At 38.0% G+C, this 22,707-nt stretch overlaps 2 protein-coding genes across 10 annotated transcripts in view; both read left to right on the forward strand.

Annotated features, from left to right (window-relative positions):
• ELF2 (E74 like ETS transcription factor 2) overlaps positions 1 to 22,707 on the forward strand; it is a 115,217-nt gene that overhangs the window by 46,005 nt on the left and 46,505 nt on the right. For 2 of the 9 annotated variants that reach the window (XM_032292265.1, XM_032292268.1), the window contains exon 2: positions 8,364 to 8,522. The exons of 5 other annotated variants lie outside the window; for them this stretch is intronic. The gene's annotated coding sequence lies outside the window, so the exon portion shown is untranslated. The remainder of the gene's footprint in view (positions 1 to 8,363; positions 8,523 to 22,707) is intronic. 2 more of the 9 variants (XM_032292266.1, XM_032292269.1) reach the window with 1 other exon arrangement.
• Positions 6,889 to 7,899, forward strand: LOC116560795 (single-stranded DNA-binding protein, mitochondrial-like). Its single transcript, XM_032292270.1, has 2 exons — positions 6,889 to 7,184; positions 7,499 to 7,899. The coding sequence occupies exons 1-2, from the start codon at positions 7,031 to 7,033 to the stop codon at positions 7,789 to 7,791; spliced, it is 447 nt and encodes a 148-aa protein (XP_032148161.1). The 5' UTR covers positions 6,889 to 7,030; the 3' UTR covers positions 7,792 to 7,899.

The following is a 22,707-nucleotide window of genomic DNA, read 5'->3' on the forward strand; positions in this document are numbered from 1 at the left end:
ACAGTAAGATTTCTTTTTATGTCAGGGCATATTTGTAGTGTTCTATCAGTTTAGCATTATGAGGACAATTTTTTAAATTTAAAAAATAAGTATGGTATTCTATCATTCTATAATTGATTATGAGTTTCTTTGAGTTAATATTGATGGAGCAGTATGATTTCTTATTTATATCAGAAGCATCTTTATAGTGTTCTATCAGTTTCTTCTTTCCTTTTTGTCTTCTTAGAGATCTTAGTATTTCAGTCTATTCCTGGTGAGATAGCTATATGTTTAATTGGGGATTAGTATCTATAATTCTTAGAGAAATGTGTTAGTTTTTGCTATTGATTATGAAGAAAATAGAGTATTTTTTTTCTTTTTTATTCAAGCTGATCCTTTTACAGAAAATAGAGTATTTTACCAAAAGGATTTTGGTGACTATTATATAATAATAAACATGCAAATGTATCCTTAGCTGTTAATGGAGGAAAAGAATCGTTATACTTGTTGTTTAATCCTAGTAAAAATTCTTTAATATGTAGATACATTTTTATAAATGTAGCAAACTTTCATGATTAAAATTTTGAGTATGTAATGTCTTTCTGCTCATGAGGTCTGATAGCACTCCTTAGGGCTACTAGCTTCCTTCAGCTTAAAACTGTTCTAATTTTATTTTTTGTGGAGCTAAGGGATTGGAAGTTATCTTGCTTTTCAGAGCACTGATTGCAGTGCAAGCAAATGCCAGGTGTAGTGGAATCCATTCCTTTATCAAAATAGGCAGCCAAGCTGGGTGTGGTGGTATGCACCTGTATTCCCAGCTACTTGGGAGACTGAGGCAGGAGGCTCGCTTGAAGTCAGGAGCTTAAGTTCAGCCTGGGCAACATAACAAGACCCTATTTCTAAACAAATAAACAAACCAATAGACCAGGCATCCAGGCATTTCATATGGGCTTCATGACTGTAGTTTTGAGTGTTATCTGGTTTACAGTACCTAATGTATATCTTTTTATGAGCGTTTAGAGAGTTTTCAGTCTGAAGCTAGAAATATAGTGGCAGAGGTGAATTTTCTTCTTGAGAAAGGATAGGTAGAACAGTTAAAAGTATTTTGTATGATGATGTTTTTGATTATATATTGTAACTGATTTTATTATAAGAGTATAACTAAACAGAACACTAATAGCAGAAAAAAACATATGGTAGTATGAATGAAAAAAGTAGAACCTATTTGAAATTTCTGGCTGATGCTTTGGTAAAAAAATGAATAAGGAAAACTATGATTTTGGTAGCAAATTGGAAACTTTAAAAAAGATAAAAACTACAGCAGCAAATTTGCCTGAGTCTGTAAATTAGGATGTTTATCACAATAAAATACTAGAGCAGATTGGCTGAATCTTATAATTTGTATAATTGACTGTAAATATTTTATTAATTTAGATTAATTCAGGTAAAACCAATTCAGAATAGGAAGTGAATATAGTCTACCTAAGGGATTTTATTTTCTTAGTCTTCTTGAACTCTGAGGGTAATGATATCATTTGTTGGGCAGAGATATTAAGGATTGTGAAAAGTAGGATATGGGAAGAAGTCTAGGTAAAATAACAGTTACTTTTGTAATTTGTTTTTTTTGTAAGTGTGTTTTGAAGATTTGATAATAATTTTTAAATTTACTTCAACACAAAAAGAAAATGTAAGCAGATTACTTATATTGTTCTAAAATGGTGTAAAAGCACCTCAAAAGTTCATCGTACATATTTAATTCCATTCTGGCTCTTGGATTTTAATGTAACTTCATAAGGGTTATTAATAATCATAGATTATTCTGAGCTTAATATTGTTTATGCATATTTTCTTTTAGGTAGTGAATTAAGATTAGGCTCATTTCTTATAATGATATGAAATTGAAACTTAGATTACAGATACATGTAGGTTTTGAAGAAGAAGCTGACTGGGAAGAAAAGGAATACTTAGAAGATGGCAGATTTTATCTGGTGAATTGGGGGAATTGAGACCTGTGTAGAATACTTCCCTGTGTATGTCTAGGAAAACTTCATGGAATGCTCCCACATTATAATTTAGATTATGTCAGTCTGAAAAATGTTATAATTATATTTACTGACTTGATCTGTCAGCTCTCTGCATGTTCACATTGAAGTGTTTTTTCCCTTTTATTCCTAAATACCCATATGTATATGTCCATACTATAAACACTGTTCTGTTGTCATCTGGCTTCGAGTACTAAAATCATATAATGATTTGCATCTAGCCATCTTTATTATTTTGTAGAGAAAAGAACTTCTCATTTTGTTAGTAGTAATTATGGGCTGTTTGTTTCTCCTCTTTGTAGACTTAACAGTCTACGTTCCCCTCACAGAGCTTATGTGTAATACTTACGCTCTCTTAAATTGTATAGGAAAAACCAAATATATTTTGAAACTTTAGAAATAGGCATATTCATCTAAAACTTAAGTAAATTGCTTGTGATAACAGTTGCAGATTAGTAATTATAAAGAGCATTTGAGAAAGAGTGATGAAATATAGGGGAAGGGTGGTCTTGACTCTGGCAAGTATAAGTATCTTCCTCAGTGGCTGCAGCCTCCATCAGTTCTAGGGGCCTGCTGGATAGACTTGTGTGATGAGTGAGGGGAGGAAAGGGGTTTTTTGGATTCCCTATAGGAGAAAGTACAGTTTTTATGTTCACGTTTAAGAATTATATATAAATTTAAAAGGTTGTTACAAATTACCATTTAACAAGCACCACGTTTATACCAATGAACTCAATAATAAATGTGTGTTGACAGAAATCTTTTAAGACTGGACTAGGTCGGGTTTGGGTGGCTCATCCTGCCTGTAATCCCAGCACTTTGGGAGGCCTGGTGGTCGGATCACGAGGTCAGGAGTTTGAGACCAGCCTGACCAATATAGTGAAACTCCAGCTCTACTAAAATTACAGAAACTTAGCTGGGCATGGTGCTGCACGCTTGTAATGCCAGCTTCTCAGGAGACTGAGGCAGGAGATCGCTTGAACCCTGGAGGCGGAGGTTGCAGTGAGCTGAGATTGTGCCACTGCACTCCAGCCTGGGCGATAGACTGGACTAAGAAGACTGAGCTATTTAGGATTTGCTTCTTCATCTTTCATCTTAACAAATACTTGTTACTATATTTATCCTCTTAACTTTCCACTTTAGTTTGTGAGAGCAGATTATATCTACATTTGTAATGTGCAAGGTACTGTTTTCAGCATGTTTCTTTTCAGGGGGAATTTAGTTGTGGAGTTAGTATTTCAGTTGGATATAGGATTAATTATAGGGGGAAAGATGAGACAGGAAGACTAGCTGTTGTAGTATGAGTTGAAGGATGTGTTGAGAAATATTAAAACTAGGTAGTAGCAACAAGAACAGAAAGGGCTTAGATAAACCATACTACTATATAACATCTAATAGGATCTTATATGACAGATAAGGGGGAGAGGCATAGTTAGGTAAAATATTATTCTGCTTTTTGACCCTGAGGGATGGTGATAGTAGCACATATGATTTGAGGAAGGCAAGATTGTGTGTGAAGCAGATAAGTTTGCTAATAGTCATGAAGATTTTGAGTTGAAGCAGAACATCTATGGATGAATATTTAGATATTTAAAGATGCACAAATTTGACCCAGTGCAGTGGCTCACACCTGTAATCCCAGCACTTTGGGAGGCCGAGGCAGGTGGATCACTTGAGGTCAGAAGTTCAAGAGCAGCCTGGCCAACATGGTGAAACCCTGTCTCTACTAAAAATACAAAAATTAGCTGGGTGTGGTGGTACAGCTACTTGGGAGGCTGAGGCAGGAGAATTGCTTGAGCCTGGAGGTGGAGGTTGCAGTGAGCTGAGATCATGCCACTGCACTCCAGCCTGGACGACAGAGACTCTATCTCAAAAACAAACAAACAAAAAATGATGCACAAATATGTAGTCAAGGTCCCATCACAAAAGAGATGGCATGCTCAAATTAGAGTAGTTTAAGGAATGTTTTAATAAAGGTTTAGTTGCAAGCATGTGAGCAAATATAAGGTAACCATAAGAGACAGGGCAGTACAAGCCGGGCGTGGTGGCTCACGCCTGTAATCCAAGCACTTTGGAGGCCAACGCAGGCGGATCACCTGAGGTCGGGAGTTCAAGACCAACCTGACCAACATGGTGAGACCCCGTCTTTAAAAAAAAAAAAAAAAGAGAGAGAGACAGGGCAGTACTTCATGAGTTGAAGGATGCAGACCTAGCAATAACAGCTGTTTCTGTCATTTGGCTCAAGGGCCAAGGGGAAGGAAAGGTTACCAGAATCCTGAAGAATAGAGCCCTGAACAGGGAGTCACCCTGGGAGAATCTGGAACCTTTGATCAAAGGAGACAGCTAGCTGGAGGGCAATGCGTCTTCCCTCTAATATCCTGCTAAGGTACTCCATTGACCAAACCCAATCTGAAGCCATGGGAGTCCTGTTGATGAAGTCAGTCTTCAGGGATTGAGAGCAAGGTAAAGAAGGGTGGAGAATAAATCTGGAGGGGCAAATGGAAGATACCTAGTACAACTAAAGCTTAAAGAAAGGCCAGGGAGAAACTGATTTGGGAATCATCCTCATTTAAAGCCATGGAAATAAATTTCCAAAGGGAAATGTATTTCAGAGATTTTTCCCAATTTCCCAAGGAAGAAGATATGTAAATTCTGTATTTGTCTTTCTGTGATAGAGAATAAAGGACATAGAATTAAGAATTAACCTTAGGGAATGTTTTTTTAAATAGTGGAGAAGAATCAAAGAGTAGTCAAATATGGTAGAAAATCCTGGGTGACTGTGAGTTTTTTTTTTTTTTTTTTTTTTTTTTTTTCCCTCTTCAAGTAGCTCTCTTTAGTAGGAGAGGGCATAATATTGACTTGGGTTAGTTAGTTCTGGTTTCAAATTTCCCCTTTATCCCCTAAATACTTACTTGGCAGTATTTAACTTTTTCAGAGTGTTTCACTGTTAGAAAATAGGAATTCAGGGTTGTGAGGATTACATTAAATAAATAAAGCACACTGCTTGTGACATAGAATTTCCTTAACTTCATTAGCAGCTTCCCTGTAACTTCAAGTATGGATAGGAAATGGAATATTTGTTTAACTTTGTTTATGTCTCTGTTACATTTTTCTCCTTCCTTTTGCTTCCACTTAAAAAAAAAAAAAGACAACTGCTTTATACCTTCAGTTTATACTTTTTCCTTGTCATTCCTTCCTTGACTAATGTGCTCTGGCATCTACATTTATCATTCTACTGAAGCTCTTTATCAGCTTTTAGTGGCCATTGTTCTGTCAAATTCGGTGACCCATAGAATCATCCAGAAGTAATCCTTCATAATGTGACCTTCTTGTCTGCTGAAACAATGTATTCTCCTAGTTATTTTTTTTATTGACCTTTGCATGGATTGTACTATTTATGCTTCTGAGAGTTTGCTCAAAGACAGTTTCTTCCTATCTATAATGTGCTCAGGTAGGTATTAGCCATCGTATAAGGCCCAACTACATGAACATTTCCACAATGATTGTGGCCTACATTAAACATACCCTTACCTGATCTGTTATACTATCTGGATTTAGGTACTTTCTTGTACTATTTTATTATTTTTATTTATTATATCTTATATTATTTTTATATATACTCCTGTTGTTTTCCCAGTGCGTGTATAAGTACCTTGAAGACAGAGACCATACTTTTTTCTTTTCTTGAATATACTGTTGAACATATAATAGCTAGCTGGAAATAAAATGGAAACAGATTGAGTTCTGAGTTAGTATTGTTGTATAAACAAGAATCATCTCTGTAAGATCATACTTAAATTTCATTTTAAAATCGCAGTTAGTGTTCATCTTTCTTGCATGTATCTAAATTTGATTTTTTTTTAACAGAGTCTCGCTGTCTTGCCCAGGCTGGAGTGCAGTGGTGCGATCTTGTCTCACTGCAACCTCTGCCTCTTGGGTTCAAGCGATTCTCATGGTTCATTCTCCTCAGTAGCTAGGATTATAGGCATGTGCCACCTTGCCTGGCTAATTTTTGTATTTTTGGTAGAGACGGGGTTTCTCCATGTTGTATAGGCTTGTCTGGAACTCCTGGCCTCATGCGATCTGCCCACTTCAGCCTCCAAAAGTGCTGGGATTAGAGGCCTGATTTTTTTGTTAAAAGCAATATGTGCTTAATGGAAAAAAATTGGGAAGTATTGCAAATAATAAACAAATTGAAAATCATCACCCTTAATCTTACCAATAAGGAGACAATGATTATTGCTTTTTTTTTTTTTTAACATTTCCTTTAAAAAAATGTACATTTTAAGCATAATCAATATTATATAATAGAGGGAGACTGATTAATTTTTACTAATTTTAATAAACATTGGCTGTGAAGTGGTCTGGTAGCTTCCTACTTCTCTCTTTTGACCACTGGGGGCAGGACTTTGCTCCTTAACCATGTGTCAGTACATTAATGTTTAGTCTTACTAGTTAATTATCAGGAAAACATAAACCATTTTTAGTGATCAACCAAACTGTGTTTAAAGATTAGTTGAAAAGATAGATGATGATGATAATTTTTATATAATTCAACAAGAAAGCAGTGCATTTAAAAAATGAAAATGAAAGGCCGGGTGCGGTGGCTCACGCCTGTAATCCCAGCACTTTGGGAGGCTGAGGCGGGCGGATCATGAGGTCAAGAGATCGAGACCATCCTGGCCAACATGGTGAAACCCCATCTCTACTAAAAATACGAAAATTAGTTGGGCGTGGTGGTGTGTCCCTGTAGTCCCAGCTGTATGTGAGGCTGAGGCAAGAGAATCACTTGAGCCTGAGAGGTGGAGGTTGCAGTGAACCAGTATCATCCCACTGCACTCCAGCCTGGTGACAGAACAAGACTCTGTCTCAAAAAAAAGAGAAAGAAAGAAAGTTTAGGTTTTTAAAATGCCATTTAAAAAATAAAACCAGAGTGATCCCCTGACTGGCCAGGTTAGAGCATCAGGAACAGCCTAAAGATTAGACTGTAAGAAAAGAAAATAGAAGCCATGTTTCGAAGACCTGTATTACAGGTACTTCATCAGTTTGTAAGACATGCGTCCAAAACAGCTGCCACTTTGATTCTTGAAAGATCCCTGAATCATGTGCAGTTACTTGGGCGAGTGGGTCAGGACCCTGTCTTGAGACAGGCGGAAGGAAAAAATCCAGTCACAGGCAGGGCGCGGTGGCTCAAGCCTGTAATCCCAGCACTTTGGGAGGCCGAGGCGGGTGGATCACGAGGTCAAGAGATCGAGACCATCCTGGCCAACATGGTGAAACCCCGTCTCTACTAAAAATACAAAAAATTAGCTGGGCGTGGTGGCGTGTGCCTGTAATCCCAGCTACTCAGGAGGCTGAGGCAGGAGAATTGCCTGAACCCAGGAGGCGGAGGTTGCGGTGAGCCGAGATGGCTCCATTGCACTCCAGCCTGGGTAACATGAGTGAAACTCCGTCTCAAAAAAAAAAAAAAAAAAAAAATCCAGTCACAATATTTTTTCTAGCAACAAATGAGATGTGGCGATCAGGGGAAAGTGAAGCTTACCAAATGGGCGATGTCAGTCAAAAGACAACGTGGCACAGAATATCAGTACTCCGGCCAGGCCTCAGAGATGTGGCATATCAGTATGTGAGAAAGGAGTCTCGAATTTATGTGGAAGGGAATATAGACTATGGTGAATACATGGATAAAAATAATGTGAGGCGACAAGGAACAACAATCATAGCTGATAATAATATATTTCTGAGTGACCAGACAAAAGAGAAGGAGTAGAATGGATGACTCTTCTTTGGCTGTCATTTGGTACAGTCTAATTTCCAAATCATGTATAATCCTTATAGTTCCCAAGGACAAGAATTAAAATACTCTTTTACATAAAAATAAATAAATAAATAAATAAATAAATAAAACCAGGGCTGGGCATGGTGGCTCATGCCTGTAATCCCAGTATCCCAGCACTTTGGGAGGCCAAGGTGGGTGGATCACGAGGTCAAGAGTTCGAGACCAGCCTAGCCAACATGGTGAAACCCCATCTCAACTAAGAATACAAAAATTATCCGAGTGTGGTGGTGGGGGCCTGTAATCCCAGCGACTCTGGAGGCTGAGGCAGGTGAATTGCCTGAACCTGGGAGGTGGAGGTTGCAGTGAACCGAGATTGTGCCATTATACACCAGCCTGGACGACAAAGCAAGACTCTGTCTCAAAAAATAAATATATAAATAAATAAAACCAGATTTCCCTCATGAAACATAAGATAAGGAGCCAAATTTCTTTCTTGAAGAATCTCAGGACTAATTTGACTTCATGATGAGCTGTCATAACTTTTTTATTTGTTATGCCATCAGAAATCCTCCCTGTGGCACAAAGGACTCCTTTAATTAGAAAATATTGTTGCCACAGGGAGGTAGAAGATCGACATGAAAAACTGGGGATCTGAAAAAGGAGCCCCTATCCTAGGATTACCTGAAGGTGAAACAGATTGAGCCAGAAGGAAGACAATGCTGGTAGGTTGGTTTTTAATTTACTAAGAATGTTTATAATTTTATATTTCATTAAAATTATTTCATCTACCTTTACCATATTTTTCTTTAAAGGGTGACAATGATTCCTCCTTAAGAAAGGAGAAGTAATACAATAATATTTTTCTTCCCAGTTTGCTGAGTTAACCCTTGCCATGTTCTTAATATTTGTTTCTTTTTATAGATAAAGCTCTGGGGTTAGTTATTTCATGCCTCTATTTCCTTAGATGGTACTAATGACTGAACATATTTAAGGCATTTTTTTGTGTGTGTGTCATTCCTGTTATTTCTGCTTCTAATCCACATCTTTTCCTAAATTTTTAATAAGTGTTTTACCCCCAGTTATTTATTTTCTTGAGGTTAGCCTAGACTTAAGTTTTCTGAAATGGTAAAATGTGAATCGTAAGTTCATTTAGTTTTTACTCTAGAATTGTTGGAAATGTAATTGTACTGTGATTTAGATCAGACAGTATTATTAGATAAAAATTTTTAATACTTTAATAACTATCGCTGGGCATAGTGTCTCAAGCCTGTAATCGTAGCACTTTGGGAGGCCAAAGCGGGTGAATCACCTGAGATCAGAAGTTCAAGACCAGCCTGGCCAACTTGGCAAAACCCCAGCTCTACTAAAAAATACAAAAAATTTGCTGTGCGTGGTGGTGGGTGTCTGTAATCCCAGTGACTTGGGAGGCTGAGGCACTAGAATCTCTGAACCCAGAATGTGGAGGTTGCAGTGAGCCGAGATGGCGCCACTGCACTCCAACCTGGGCAACAGAGAGAGACTCCATTTTAAAAACAATCAAACAAACAAACAATTTCGTTTAGCCTAAGATGCTGTCAATTGTAAGAAACATTATTTTTATACCACTAAAGGAAAATTGCTGACAACTATGAACTTTAGGAGACTATCAGTTTTAAGATATCTACTGATTCCAGAGAGATGTCAAATATGAAAAAATGTGTCTTAGGATTAATGAAATATGGTTTGCAATTATGAATCTTTCCTGAAACTCTCATTTACTAGGAATTAAACGTTAAAATATGAGGCTTATGAAAAATGGGGGTGAGTTGTAGTATGGAAATCCACATGAGTGCTGAGTATGCGCCCTAAATTCATTTTTTTTTTTGAGACAGAGTTTCGCTCTTGTTACCCAGGCTGGAGTGCAATGGCGCGACCTCGGCTCACCGCAACCTCCGCCTCCTGGGTTCAGGCAATTCTCCTGCCTCAGCCTCCCGAGTAGCTGGGATTACAGGCACGCATCACCATGCCCAGCTAATTTTTTGTGTTTTTAGTAGAGACGGGGTTTCACCATGTTGCCCAGGATGGTCTCGATCTCTTGACCTTGTGATCCACCCACCTCGGCCTCCCAAAGTGCTGGGATTATAGGCGTGAGCCACCGCGCCCAGCCTTAAATTCATTTTTTTTGGCTCTGTCTCCAAGTTGCAGTGCTGTTGTGCGATCTTGGCTCACTGCAACCTTCACCTCCCAGATTCAAGCGATTCTTCTGCTTGAGGCTCCCAAGTAGCTGGCATTACCGGTGTGCACCACCACACCTGGCTAATTTTTGTATTTTTAGTAGAGATGGGGTTTCACCATGTTGGCCAGGATGGTCTCGATCTTCTGACCTCATGATTCGCCTGTGTTAGCCTCCCAAAGTGCTGGGATTACAGGCCTGAGCCACTGCACCCAGCCTCTAAATTCTTTGATGTCTTTTAAGAGAAGATATTTAAATAAAAAAAATTATATAACTACACATTGTTTAAAATTATACAAAATAACCATAAGGTATCAGATTATGGAATGTATAGAAAAAGAAAATGTATTTTAATATGACATACTTACTTCAATAGAGTGTTATCCTAATTGAACATCACTTAATTAGAACTTAGAGATCTAAAAAGAAAATGAAATGAAGCTTCTGCTTTTTAAACATTTAAAAACAGGATCCTTTAAGAGCTCGTTAAAATAGCAGTGATTTTTTTTTTTTTTTTTTTGAGACGGAATCTCACTCTGCACCCAGGCTGGAGTGCAATGGTGCAATCTTGGCTCACTTCAGTCTCCGCCTCCCAGGTTCAAGCGATTCTTTTGCCTCAGCCTCCTGAGTAGCTGGAGTTATAGGTGCATGCCACCGTGCCCAGCTAATTTTTGTATTTTTAGTATAGACGGGGTTTCAACATCTTGACCAGGCTGGTCTTGAACTCCTGACCTCGTGATCCACCTGCCTCGGCCTCCCAAAGTGCTGGGATAACAGATGTGAGCCACTGCGCCTGGCCTTAATAGCAGTGATTTTTTAGTACACTTGAATGTAAGTTTTACAGATTATTAATTATGTGAAGGAGAAAATAGTGGCCAAAAGCAAAGACCTACTCTGTCAATTAATAAAGCAGAAATGAAAAGAAACGATTTTATTTACTTTTAATTTTTTTTTTTTTTTGATACAGTGTCTCTCTGTTGCCTAGGCTGGAGTACAGTGGTGCAATCTTGGCTCAATGCAAACTCTGCCTCCCAGGTTCAAATGATTCTCCTGCCTCAGCCTCCGGAGTAGCTGGTATTACAGGAGCTCATCACCATGCCCAGCTGATTTTTGTATTTTGAGTAGAGAGGAAGTTTCACCATGTTGGCCAGGCTGATCTGAAACTCCTGACCTCAAGTGATCCGATCTGCCCTCCTCAGCCTCCCAAGGTGCTGGGATTATAGACGTGAGCCCTCGCGGTTGGCTAGTTTTTTTGTGGGGGGGGACAGGGCCTTTGTCACCCAGACTGAAGTGTGGTGGTGCAATCTTGGCTCACTGTAAACTCTGCCTCCTAGGTTCAAGTGATTCTCCTGCCTTAGTCTCCTGAGTAGCTGAGGTCACAGGCACCCACCACCATGCCCTTCCAAAGTGTTGGGATTACAGGCGTGAGCTACTACACCTGACCTTTTTTTTTTTTTTTTTTTTTGAGACAGGGTCTCTCTTTGTCACTCAGACCGGAGTGCAGTAGTGTGATCATGGCTCACTGCACTCTTGACTCTCCTGGCTCTAGTGCTCCTCCCACCTTAGCCTCCCTAGTAGCTGGGACTGCAGTCACACGCCACAACACCCAGCTAACTTTTTTTATTATTTGCAGAGACAAGAATTTGATATGTTGCACAGGTGGGTCTTAAACTACTGGGTTCAAGCAATTCTCCCGCCTTGGCCTCCCAAAGCGCTGGGGTTATAGGAATGAACCACCCTGCCTGGATGAAAAGGAATGATTTTAAATGATGTAACCAAGTAACATCTGTTTTTTAAAAAAGGAAAGAAAAGTATATCTAGACAATAGATCATTAAAAGATATTTGTTTGATTTTGGAAACTAATAGCCATTCATTCTTCTGTATTCAGAGAGACTTTAATTTTTTAAATTTTATTTATTTATTTTTAGACACTCCTGGTTCAAGTGATTCAGAAAGTTTTCAAAGAAACACTAGTTAACTTTTAATTTTGCTATACAACAGTGTATTTAATACAATTTTATTAATTCAGATTGAGGAGAAGGCTAAATCTGGATTATATAGAATTTTAAATCAGTAGCAAACAAGGTTATAAGTGTTGCCAAGTAGAAATAGTTTTTAAGATTTTCTTAGTTGTACAAAGAGGAATGCCGTAACACACATCTCTAGGTAAATCTGTACATCCATTCAGCCATCTGTCAGCGCTTAATGAGGACCTGCAATGTCCTAGGCTCAGAGTTGAACATCTTGTGCCAAATAAGACCCTGTCGTTGCCCTCACCAGGCTTTCAGCTATGTGTAGAAGATGAATAATTTATTAAACATGTTATCATGAGGCCGGGCGCGGTGGCTCAAGCCTGTAATCCCAGCACTTTGGGAGGCCGAGGTGGGTGGATCACGAGGTCAAGAGATCGAGACCATCCTGGTCAACACGGTGAAACCCCGTCTCTACTAAAAATACAAAACATTAGCTGGGCATGGTGGCACGTGCCCGTAGTCCCGGCTACTCAGGAGGCTGAGGCAGGAGAATTGCCTGAACCCAGGAGGTGGAGGTTGCGGTGAGCCGAGATCGCGCCATTGCACTCCAGCCTGGGTAACAAGAGCGAAACTCCGTCCCAAAAAAAACAAAAAAAAAAACATGTTATCATGATAAAATGTGATGAGTATTATGATAGGATTAATTAAAAGTTTATGGGAGTAACAGCAGGAGAATGCCTTCCTGATGATGTGACATCTCAAGTAATTATCCAGGCAGAAAATAGCAATATTGAAAGTCTGGAGGAAGGCTTATTTGAGTTGCTGAAAGAGATTCAGTAGGGCTACAGTGTGAATTATGAGAAGGAAGGGGGATTAAAATGAGGTAAAATAGGCAAAAAAGAAAAAAAATCTTATTGCTGAGGGTTTTTGAAGACTTGTGTTTGTTTCTTGGATCTTAAGGGCAGTGGGAAGCCTTTTAAAAGTTTTAAGCAGTTTTGAAAAATGCAAATTTAGTTTTTTTCAAAATAGTAAGTGTTGTAAATGAAAAAAGAGATAGGACAGTCAATGAATTACTTAAAATCTGAACTCCTTGGCTTCTCATTCACAGCTCCCTGATATCTAGCTAACTGTTCTTAATCACTTTCCACCAAATTGTCTACCTCTATAGATTAGGGTACAGGTGTGTTCATTGCCTACACTAAGCTACAAGTAATAGAGATTAAGATAATTGCTCAGCTAGTCTTTCTTTTTGGAATTAACAGTGCTTGTATAGTGCTGTTTCAGGAGGAGGAATCATTGTCCCTTATCCATTGTCCCTGCCTATTTGTGTAAACTTGTGGGTTTTACCAGGACCTGGGTGAGAGTCAAAACAGCGAGTCATGATTGAATGCCATGGCTATTTGTTGAATTTGTTAGGGATTTATCTAGGCTGATGGCCTTTAAGTCATTTGTGTAATAAGAATATTATTTTATATTGAGACTTCGTCTCTACCAAAAAAAAAAAAAAAAATATATGCTGGTACAGTGGCATGGACCTGTAGTCCCAGCTACTCCTTGAAGTTTCAGGAGTTCAAGGTTGCATTGAGCTATGATGGCGCCATTGCTGCAGCCTGGGCAAACAAGCAAGACCCTGTCTTCAAAAAACTATATATTATTTTGATCATTTGGACTAGACAGCATAAGTTAATATATTTCTTCTGGTCTTGAAGTCTTTGAGGACTAACTTATATGTAAAAGTTAGCTTGAAACTATTTGTGTATTTTCAGCACTGCATACAAACAACTGCTGGTTTTTATTTCCACTAGCGTCATGGACAGTGTTCTAGGCCTCAGGTGTCATAGTAGACATCATAAAGAGAATTATATACAGAAGAGCTATGATTTGAGCCTTTACAACTAAATATCTAAAAAGGGTTTTGTAATGGATTTTTTTCTTTTTAAAAAATGTAATATGCAATATTTAGAATATTAAAAAAACCTGAAGAATTCAACACACATGTATATACTACCAAAATTAACAAAATATTGACAGCATTGTTAATTTAAATACCTCTTATGTTCCCCAATTTAATTTTCTCTTTTTCTTCTTCCTTAAGATAATTACTATCCTGTTTATTAATGATGGAATATTTACAATAGAAGTATGGAAGAGTCCAGATATGTATGTTTTTTAATTGCCAAAAAAAGTGATCTTTCAGCTTAACAATAGTTTTTTTGGAGTAGGCGGGCCTGTTAATGACAAGTTCTCATTTTTATAGGGATTTAAATAAAGATTCAAATCATAGCTCCTAAGCAGGGCAGTTGTTTAAAATGGAATGTTACAACTGGAGATTTTAAAACATGAACTAGAATGCCACTTGGTAGGGATGTTGTAAAGAGAATTCAAGTGTCAGGTAGATATTCAAACTAGGTTTCTTTTATAATCCTTTTCAATTCTGAGATGCTGTTTATAATTTCATTCTGTAAAAGCATGAAAAAACATGATTATCTATGAAATGGTTATTAGTTAAGTCTCTTGATTAGAAAGGTGTCCCCTGAAACAAAGATTAGTTTTTTTTTTAGCACCCAGGTTTTATCTTTAGTTAGCTTTATTCCATGGCCATTCTCAAACATTTTGTCTCTGGATAGCTGCCTTACAGATGTCTATCTTTGGTCACAACAGGAATTGGTCAAGAAAATGTGACATAAGCCCATCATATTGTTTTGGGGGAAGGACCAGGACCCCAAAGCATGTACTCTGCTTATGGTCAGCAACTTTATCTTATTTTGTCGTTTAAAGAGTCTTAGCCAGGTGAGGTGGCTCACGATTGTAATCCCAGCACTTTGGGAGGCTGACGTGGGAGGATCACCTAAGGTTGGGAGTTCGAGACCAGCCTGACTAACGTGGAGAGACTCCATCTCTGCTAAAAATACAAAATTAGCCGGGTGTGGTGGCACATGCCTGTAATCCCAGCTACTCAGGACATTGAGGCAGGAAAACCACTTGAACCCGGGAGGCGGAGGTTGCTGTGAGCCGAGATTGCACCATTGCACTTCAGCCTGGGCAACAAGAGGGAAACTCCATCTACAAAAAAAAGTCTTAGTCTTGTTACTGTGATTAGATAGCTTTTTCTTCTTTTATACCAATAGCGCAGATATAGCTTTGAGTATAAATTTCTTTTTTTTTTTTTTTTTTTTTTTTTGAGACGGAGTTTCGCTCTTGTTGCCCAGGCTGGAGTGCAATGGCACGATCTCAGCTCACCACAACCTCCGCCTCCGGGGTTCAGGCAATTCTCCTGCCTCAGCCTCCTGAGTAGCTGGGACTATAGGCACGTGCCACCATGCCCAGCTAATTTTTTGTAGTTTTAGTAGAGACGGGGTTTCACCGTGTTGACCAGGATGGTGTTGATCTCTTGACCTCGTGATCCACCCGCCTCGGCCTCCCAAAGTGCTGGGATTACAGGCTTGAGCCACCGCGCCCGGCCGAGTATAAATTTCTTAAAAGTTTTTTTGATTAGTTGATATGGCTAGTACATAGAAGATGCTCACATAAAAAAAAAACATTCTTTTTCAAAGTGATTTCTAATATACAATATTAATTATTACACAAAAATATTTTAATGTTCATTTTTATTTTAATTTGGAGGTTACATGTGCAGGTTTGCTATGAGAGTATACTGCATGATGCCAAGGTTTGGGCTTCTGTTGATCCCATCACTGAGATAGTGAACACAGTACACAACAGGAAGTTTTAAAAACATCCTTGCTCCTTTCTTTCTCCATCCCTTCTTTTGGAATCCCCAGTGACTGTTGTTCCCATATTTATATCTTGTGTGAGCCCAAAATTTAGCTCCCATTTATAAGCGTGATATTTGGGTTTTTATCTGTGCATTAGCCTCCAGGTACATCCATGTTGCTACAAAGGACACAATTTCGTTCTTTTTTATGTTTGCGAAAAATGGATTTTTGATTAAATAAATTTAGAAAATGCTGGGTGAAGGAAAATTAAACAGATTTATTTACAGGAAACCTTCTCGGAGGTTTTAATCTGAAAATGTGAATTGTGATTCTAAATAAGAGGAATCTCTTTTAAAAGATTATCTCTTAAAACTAAATGACTTATAGAAGAACAGAGTCTTTTACCTTTAGAGCAGGACCACATGGCTTGTTAGTACTACTTTGGCACAGTCATTAATAGCCAAGGGACTAAAATTCTCATTTAATAAACTGTATTATATTTAGCTATTTACCTCATTAAGTCTGCTACTTTTTAATGCTGCTTTTCTCATGCCATGGTGGTACGTTTTTCCCAACTAGGTTTAAATTTTTTAATTTTGTAAATCAGACAGTTAAATACTGTAAGTTAGGAGTACTGGCCAGACCCAAGTCATACATTAGTGACCAGAAATAATTGTTGGACCAAGAAACTAAAATGTTGGTAGCTTTACTTTTTGAAGTTATTGAAGCATCTACCTGAAAAAAAGTGAAGTTAGATTTATACCAACAGGTTATTTGTGGTAATGGTGCTTGTTTACTATGCTCTCCTTAAGGTATATGCGGGCTTTTTCAGGGAGGTAACATAGTATCTTTGGCAGAAGATGTTTTCCCTGATGTTTTTCTTTAAATAAAGAAGAGCAGCTGTGATGCCTCTTCATTCAATCATTGCATCAGAGTTACTCGAACAGTTCTAGACATGGGGCAGGAAGCATACTTACCTATTTGGCCCCACTATCTTAAAATGTTCAGATGTGTGAGTTTGAAGGTTGTTCTGTTCCCTTCATTTATGAGTTTTCTGTGACCTTCCTTGGCAACTAGTTCCTCAATTCTTTGATCTTTTTTTATTTTCTACCCACAGACATTTACCTGTTAATAAAGACAAGTCTGTTCTCAGAGCAGGGTATATTTTGTTGCCTTTCTATCCATTAACCACCTCTCCACAGCTGTTCTCTGCTATTTTGAGTGTGCTTTTTAGTCAATCTATGGGATTTTTAGAAAGCACAGATTTTTTATTTTTCTGTTTCAGAATATGAATGGATTTTAGGATAATCCAGTCCAACTCTTCAAAAGCCTTAGAACTAGTTAGCAATGGAGCAGGTCCAGAAACCCTGGTCTCCTGATTCACAGGACAGGACTGTTTTTGTTCTAGAGTACTGCTTTGGGGCCTGAGAGATTCTTTAGTCTTTGGTTTTTAATAGGCTTCCATAACATAGTTATTAATAAAATGTTCTGAATTTCTATTTTGCTGTCAGATATCAAAACAGAATTATGTCCCCCTTCTGTCATTAATTTAATTTGTATAACCTTGAGGTAACCACTTATCTTCTGTTAATATGAGTTTCCTCATCTGCGAAATGAAGAATATAGTAATTATCTCTCACTGTTCTGAAAACTAATAATGAGGTATTTACAGTGTTAAGCATGGTGCCTGGCATGAAGAAAGCAAGCTCAAGACATTCTTCATACTGCTGCTAGTATAAGTTTTCTAAAAGGTACTTCGATTGTCATTTTCTTTTTTAAAAAATTTAATGACAGCCTATATCAACAAATTGATTGTCATTTTCTTTCATAAAGCCCTTGTGTTAATTATCATGACATTCTGGATAAAGTCAAATGCCTTAAAAGATACACAAGACCTTTATATATTATCATTCTCACCTTTTCGGTTTTAGCTCTTAATTTCTTTTTTCTTCTCCTGTCTCTCCAGCTTCCATAGCTTGGTAAGGTTTACGCTTTGCCTAAAAAGCCAGCCCTCTCTGTTTTTATCTGTGATCAGACATCTCTCTAGGAAGGATTTCTTTTTCTTATTTTTGAGACGGAGTTTCACTCTTGTTGTCCAGGCTGGAGTACAATGGCGTAATCTTAGCTCACTGCAATCGCCGCATGCTGGGTTCAAGCGATTCTCCTGCCTAAGCCTCCCGAGTAGCTGGGATTACAGGCATGCACCACCACGCCTGGCTAATTTTGTATTTTTAGTAGAAACAGAATTTCTCCATCTTGCTCATGTTGGTCTTGAACTCCTGACCTCAGGTGATCTGCCCGCTTCAGCCTTCCAAAGTGCTAGGATTACAGGCATGAGCTACCATGCCTGGCTAGGAAGAATATCTTGATCTTTCCAGTATTTGTCAGTTTTATCAATGTGGTGCTATCCCCTACTTGTGAGAGGAATTATGTTATGTTTGGTATGTGTGTTATATTACTGAGGGAATGTGTTCTCTTTCTGGGTCCATGAGGGACGTAGTTTTAAGGACAAGAATTTCCCAGCACTATACCCCCCTCCCATTTCTCTCCATCCGGGAGATTTAATGGTTTATGTTTGAATTTCACTGGCATAGGAAGAAACTAAGAGTCAATCACTCCAGCGGAAGCTCTAAGGAACTCCTTTCATTGGCCAGGGGTCTTAGAGAAGGTGGGGGTCCCTCCCAGGTTAAAATCCCCTTCTTCCACACCCCTTTGGACTCCATGTTTGGATCCCCTTCCATGAACACTCCCTTCGTGGAAGCTGTTTTTCTCTATCCCGGATTTTCCCTCTGGAGTCCCCTTCCACATTCTCTCATGGAAGCCTGTCTTCCCCTCCTAAACTCCATCTCTCTCTCTCTGTTGCCTTCCAGTCAGTGTGGAAGCTGCTTTCCTCTCCTGGATTCCATCTTTCTGGATTCTCTCACTCGTGTGAGAGTTAGCTGTTTCCTTCTCTCTCCTTCTCCTGTTTCGCCTTCTCTTTAAATAAATCACTTTCTACAAACACTTTTGAGTCCGGCATTTAGTGTGCACTGTGCCATCGTCCCCTCTCTCATTCTTGAGAGGTCTGGAGACCAAGAACCTGGAGAAACGTTCTCTCAGCGGAGCTGAGGGTACCCTGAACTCCTGTACCCCAATATTACATTACCTTTCCAACATTTACATGTTTCTAAATCTAGAACACCAAAATGTTTACTATAAGAAGATTAAGGGACTAATCGAAGTCTGTGTAGCTATTGAGAGATACTTTTATTTAATTCCCCAAAAATATGTAAATTTCCTGATTGCATGGTAAAGATGCCTCTTGTCACTTTTAACTATAGTTATTAACTGTTATTATTACCCTTAGTGTGTGTTTTATTTTGATTTTTAAAATATTTTAAAATTGGTATATCATAGTTGTACATATTTTTGGGTACATGTGATATTTTGATACATATATACATATATATATAATTTGTAATGATGAAGTCAGTAATTGGGATACCCATCACGTCAAACATTTATTGTTTATTTTAACAAGAGGTTTTAACACAAATATGTTTTAAGGAGGTGGTGATGGTGAAGAGGGTAGTTGTCTGTGAATGTCTTTTATAAAGAGGCCTATCACTCAGAGAGGGTCAGTAGAACTTTTAATAGCTCTTACCTGTTAAATTTTATGAGGTTTTCCTTTTATTTTTCTTTTTTAAAATTCAGGGAGGTAACATAGTATCTTTGGCAGAAGATGTTTTCCATGATGTTTTTCTTTAAATAAAGAAGAGTTCTTAGATCATAAGGTTTTTCAGTCTTTTTGTGTCGTGAACCTTTGTGGCTATAGGGTGAAGCCCATGAACTTTGTCTCAGAGCGGAGTTTTAAAATATAAAGTAAAATATCCAGGATTAAAAAGGAACCATGTATATTGAAATATAGTTATCAAACTATTTTAAATTGTGATATATATCAATACATGTGTTTCTGTATTAATATATTAAATAATGAGATCTAGTGGCAGATATAAGTAGTGATGACCATAAATTATATAGAACGAGACCTTGTCTCAAAGAAAAAAAAACAGAAACAACTGTAATATGATATGAAAATATCTATGATTTATATTGGTCATGAAATCACAGATATTGCTAAAACAACTGTGGTTTGTGCTTTTATTTAAAACGAAAGAGCTAAATTTCAGTTAGAAGCTAAAAAACCATTATTCCAAAGTCTCATCCATGTATTATTTTAACTGTCATCTACCTTTTTCATCATCCTTTTTTCCTGTATGTTCTGCCCTACTTCCATTCTCTTTTCGCTAATAATCCGTAGTAGGGATCTGAAAACCAGTTTAAATGTGTCACATTTTAAGTGCAGTTTTATGATCCCTGCTCTATTTTTTTTAAAGGAAAAAAAGCCTCTTAAATATGTGGTTATAGTTTTTCATGTTTGTTAATGGAGTGACAACTTAATTTCTTTGAACATTTAATATATTTCTTTAAATGTTTATTAAATATTTTTTTGACCTCTTTGTTGGTTTGAGATCCCTTCTATCTCCATGAAAAAAACTTCCATGGCCAGTGGTTCTCAAACTTAAGCAATACATCAGATTATCAGAAGGGCTTGCTAAAATACAGAATGTTGGACCCATCCCTAGAATTTGATTCAGTGAATCTGTGGTAGAACTGGAGAATTTGCATTTCTAACAAGTCCTCAGGTGATAAGGCTGCTGTTGGCCAGGAATCATTATTTTTTTGAGGCAGGGTCTCCTGTTGCCCAGGCTGGAGTGCAGTGGTGCCATTATAGCTCACTGCTGCTCCTGGGATCAAGCAGTCCTCTCAAATCAGCCTCCCAAGTAGCTGGGACGACAGATGTGAGCCACCACATTCAGCTATTTTTTTTTTTTTTTTTTTTTTGGTAGAGATGGAATCTTCGTATGTTGCCCAGGGTGGTCTCAAACTCTTGGCCTCAAGTCATCCTCCCATGTTGGCCTCCCAAAGTGCTGAGATTACAGGCATGAGCCACAGTGCCGGGCTGGGATCATTCTTTGACAATCATTATCCCTAGAGTGTTGGAAATGATAGCACAGAAAGGGAGTTTCTGCCATTGCTAAAATTCATTTAACTTGGTAGTTTCTTACTATATTATATCCATCACAAAAAATTGTTTTGGGGAGTAAAAGGATAGTAAATTTATTTCAGGTGTATGAAATAATGTAATGCATCATTACTATTTATTAATTTATCAGTAAGCATTCATTGAGCACCTAGTAAATGCAAGGCATTATTTTAAGACATGGGTCTAGAGGTGTAGATAAGAAAGGCAAAGTCTCTACATTTATGGTAATTAGAATCTAGTGGACAAAACATATAACTTTGCATTACTGTAAAATTACTTTGTCACAAATCAAATTTTATAATGTAAATCTTGAAATTATTCTTTAGAGTTAATATATGGAATTAAGCTAAAATAATAAACTCATGAATTATTCTTTTCAAGCAGTTGAAGCTGTGGATAACCTTTTTCCTCTGTCTTTCCATATGACAGTCATTAGGTACAATTGAGATATTTAATTGGTAAACTTAACTTTTATCATGTACAAATTACCTATATAAAGTACTGCCATAGCTCCTAGGAAGTAAACAATTTATTGTTGAGTAAGACATGCTTTCTAGCCTCAAAGAAGCTTACTAAGTTGAGAAAAATGAGCATTCAAGCAAATAATAGCATTATAGAGTAGATATCCTTGGAGAAAGGAGAGGGAAATAATTGCCAAGTATGGTAGCTAATTCAAATGTTCCATATTGCATTATTGCTATTGTGGTAGGTCCCATTTAAATTTCATCATGAGGGTTAATGGTTAAGGCCTCTGGTTGGAGGCAGAGGAACAAGTCAAATGGAATTAAGCATTCCTAAATCTCATTGTTTTAAATTTGTTATGTGTATAAACAAAGCCATAAAAAAATCAGAGAGATTTTCCCATCATCATTGATGGAAAAATCAGAAAACAATGCTAAGAACTCAGCCTGTTTGCAGTGGTTGGTTATGATTTGGGAGTGGGATTAGGAGGTGAAGTAGGACTAACTATGACTTTTTAAAATTTTTACATTCCTATATCTTTTTTCCATTTAAGACGGAGTCTCACTCTGTCATCCAGGCTGGAAGTACAGTGGCATGATCTTGGCTCACAGCAACCTCTGCCTTCCGGGCTCAGTGATTCTGAGTGATTCTCATCTCAAGTGATTCTCCTGCCTCAGCCTTCCAAGTAGCTGGGATTGCAGGTGGGCACCACCACGCCTGGCTAATTCTTATGTTTTTAGTAGAGACAGGGTTTCGTCATGTTGGCCAGGGCGGTCTCCTATTCCCAAGCTCAAGTGATCTGCCCGCGTTGGCCTCCCAAAGTTGCTGGGATTACAGGCATGAGCCACTGTGTCCAGCCAACATTCCTTTATATTTTTTTCATTGAGTATATCAACAGACAAATGTAGCTTTATATCTTCTATTTTCATTAGAGTAACAGGTTTTTTTTTTTTTTTTAAATACTCCTATACTGTTTTCTCCAGGTTTAAAGTCAGTGTTTGATCATGATTGGATGTTTGTTTAATTTCTTTTTTCTTCGTAAATAAGCCAAAATATATACACTACTTGAATGGAATGAGCAATTACATTTTTTATTTAACTAAAAATACTTTTCGTATGTTTTATATTAAACTGGGTGGTGATAATAGGTATTCTTCAGGATTTGTTTAAGAATATCTTTTAGCCGGGCGCGGTGGCTCAAGCCTGTAATCCCAGCACTTTGGGAGGCCGAGGCGGGTGGATCACGAGGTCAAGAGATCGAGACCATCCTGGTCAACATGGTGAAACCCCGTCTCTACTAAAACTACAAAAAATTAGCTGGGCATGGTGGCACGTGCCTGTAATCCCAGCTACTCAGGAGGCTGAGGCAGGAGAATTGCCTGAACCCAGGAGGCGGAGGTTGCGGTGAGCCGAGATCATGCCATTGCACTCCAGCCTGGGTAACAAGAGCAAAACTC

Source organism: Sapajus apella, unplaced genomic scaffold, assembly GCF_009761245.1.
Source record: "Sapajus apella isolate SASKATOON/1434 unplaced genomic scaffold, GSC_monkey_1.0 scaffold27, whole genome shotgun sequence".
In the NCBI taxonomy this organism is placed as follows: domain Eukaryota; kingdom Metazoa; phylum Chordata; class Mammalia; order Primates; family Cebidae; genus Sapajus; species Sapajus apella.